Below are 252 nucleotides of genomic sequence, written 5' to 3'. Positions count from 1 at the left end.
GTCCGATCGGACGATACACTGGCGCCCTAGAATGTACTCTCTGAACTCCTCGAGGCTGCAAATAACGGCCATTGCCTCTAGCTCCGTCGCGGACCACTTCCTCTCCGCAGGGCTGAACACCCGGCCAGCGTACGCAATGATGCGTGGTGACGTCTCGTCCGGCAATTGCTGTTGCAGTACGGCGCCCCATCCGACGGCCGATGCGTCACAGTCAATGATGTAGGGGATGTCGGGTCTCGGGTGATGAAGAAG

At 59.5% G+C, this 252-nt stretch overlaps 1 protein-coding gene across 1 annotated transcript; it reads right to left on the bottom strand.

Moving 5' to 3' along the window:
- Nucleotides 1-14: 14 nt before the first annotated feature.
- On the bottom strand, nucleotides 15-224 carry CSUI_006646 (reverse ribonuclease integrase; the record flags this gene model as incomplete). The annotated part of the gene is made up of 1 exon (XM_068066800.1): nucleotides 15-224. A coding segment is annotated over one exon (207 nt), but the record flags the coding sequence as incomplete, so codon positions are not given.
- Nucleotides 225-252: the final 28 nt, after the last annotated feature.

Source organism: Cystoisospora suis (genome assembly GCF_002600585.1).
Source record: "Cystoisospora suis strain Wien I chromosome Unknown contig_3390, whole genome shotgun sequence".
Classification (NCBI taxonomy): Eukaryota; Apicomplexa; class Conoidasida; order Eucoccidiorida; family Sarcocystidae; genus Cystoisospora; species Cystoisospora suis.
This window is presented reverse-complemented; position numbering and strand designations above follow the sequence as displayed.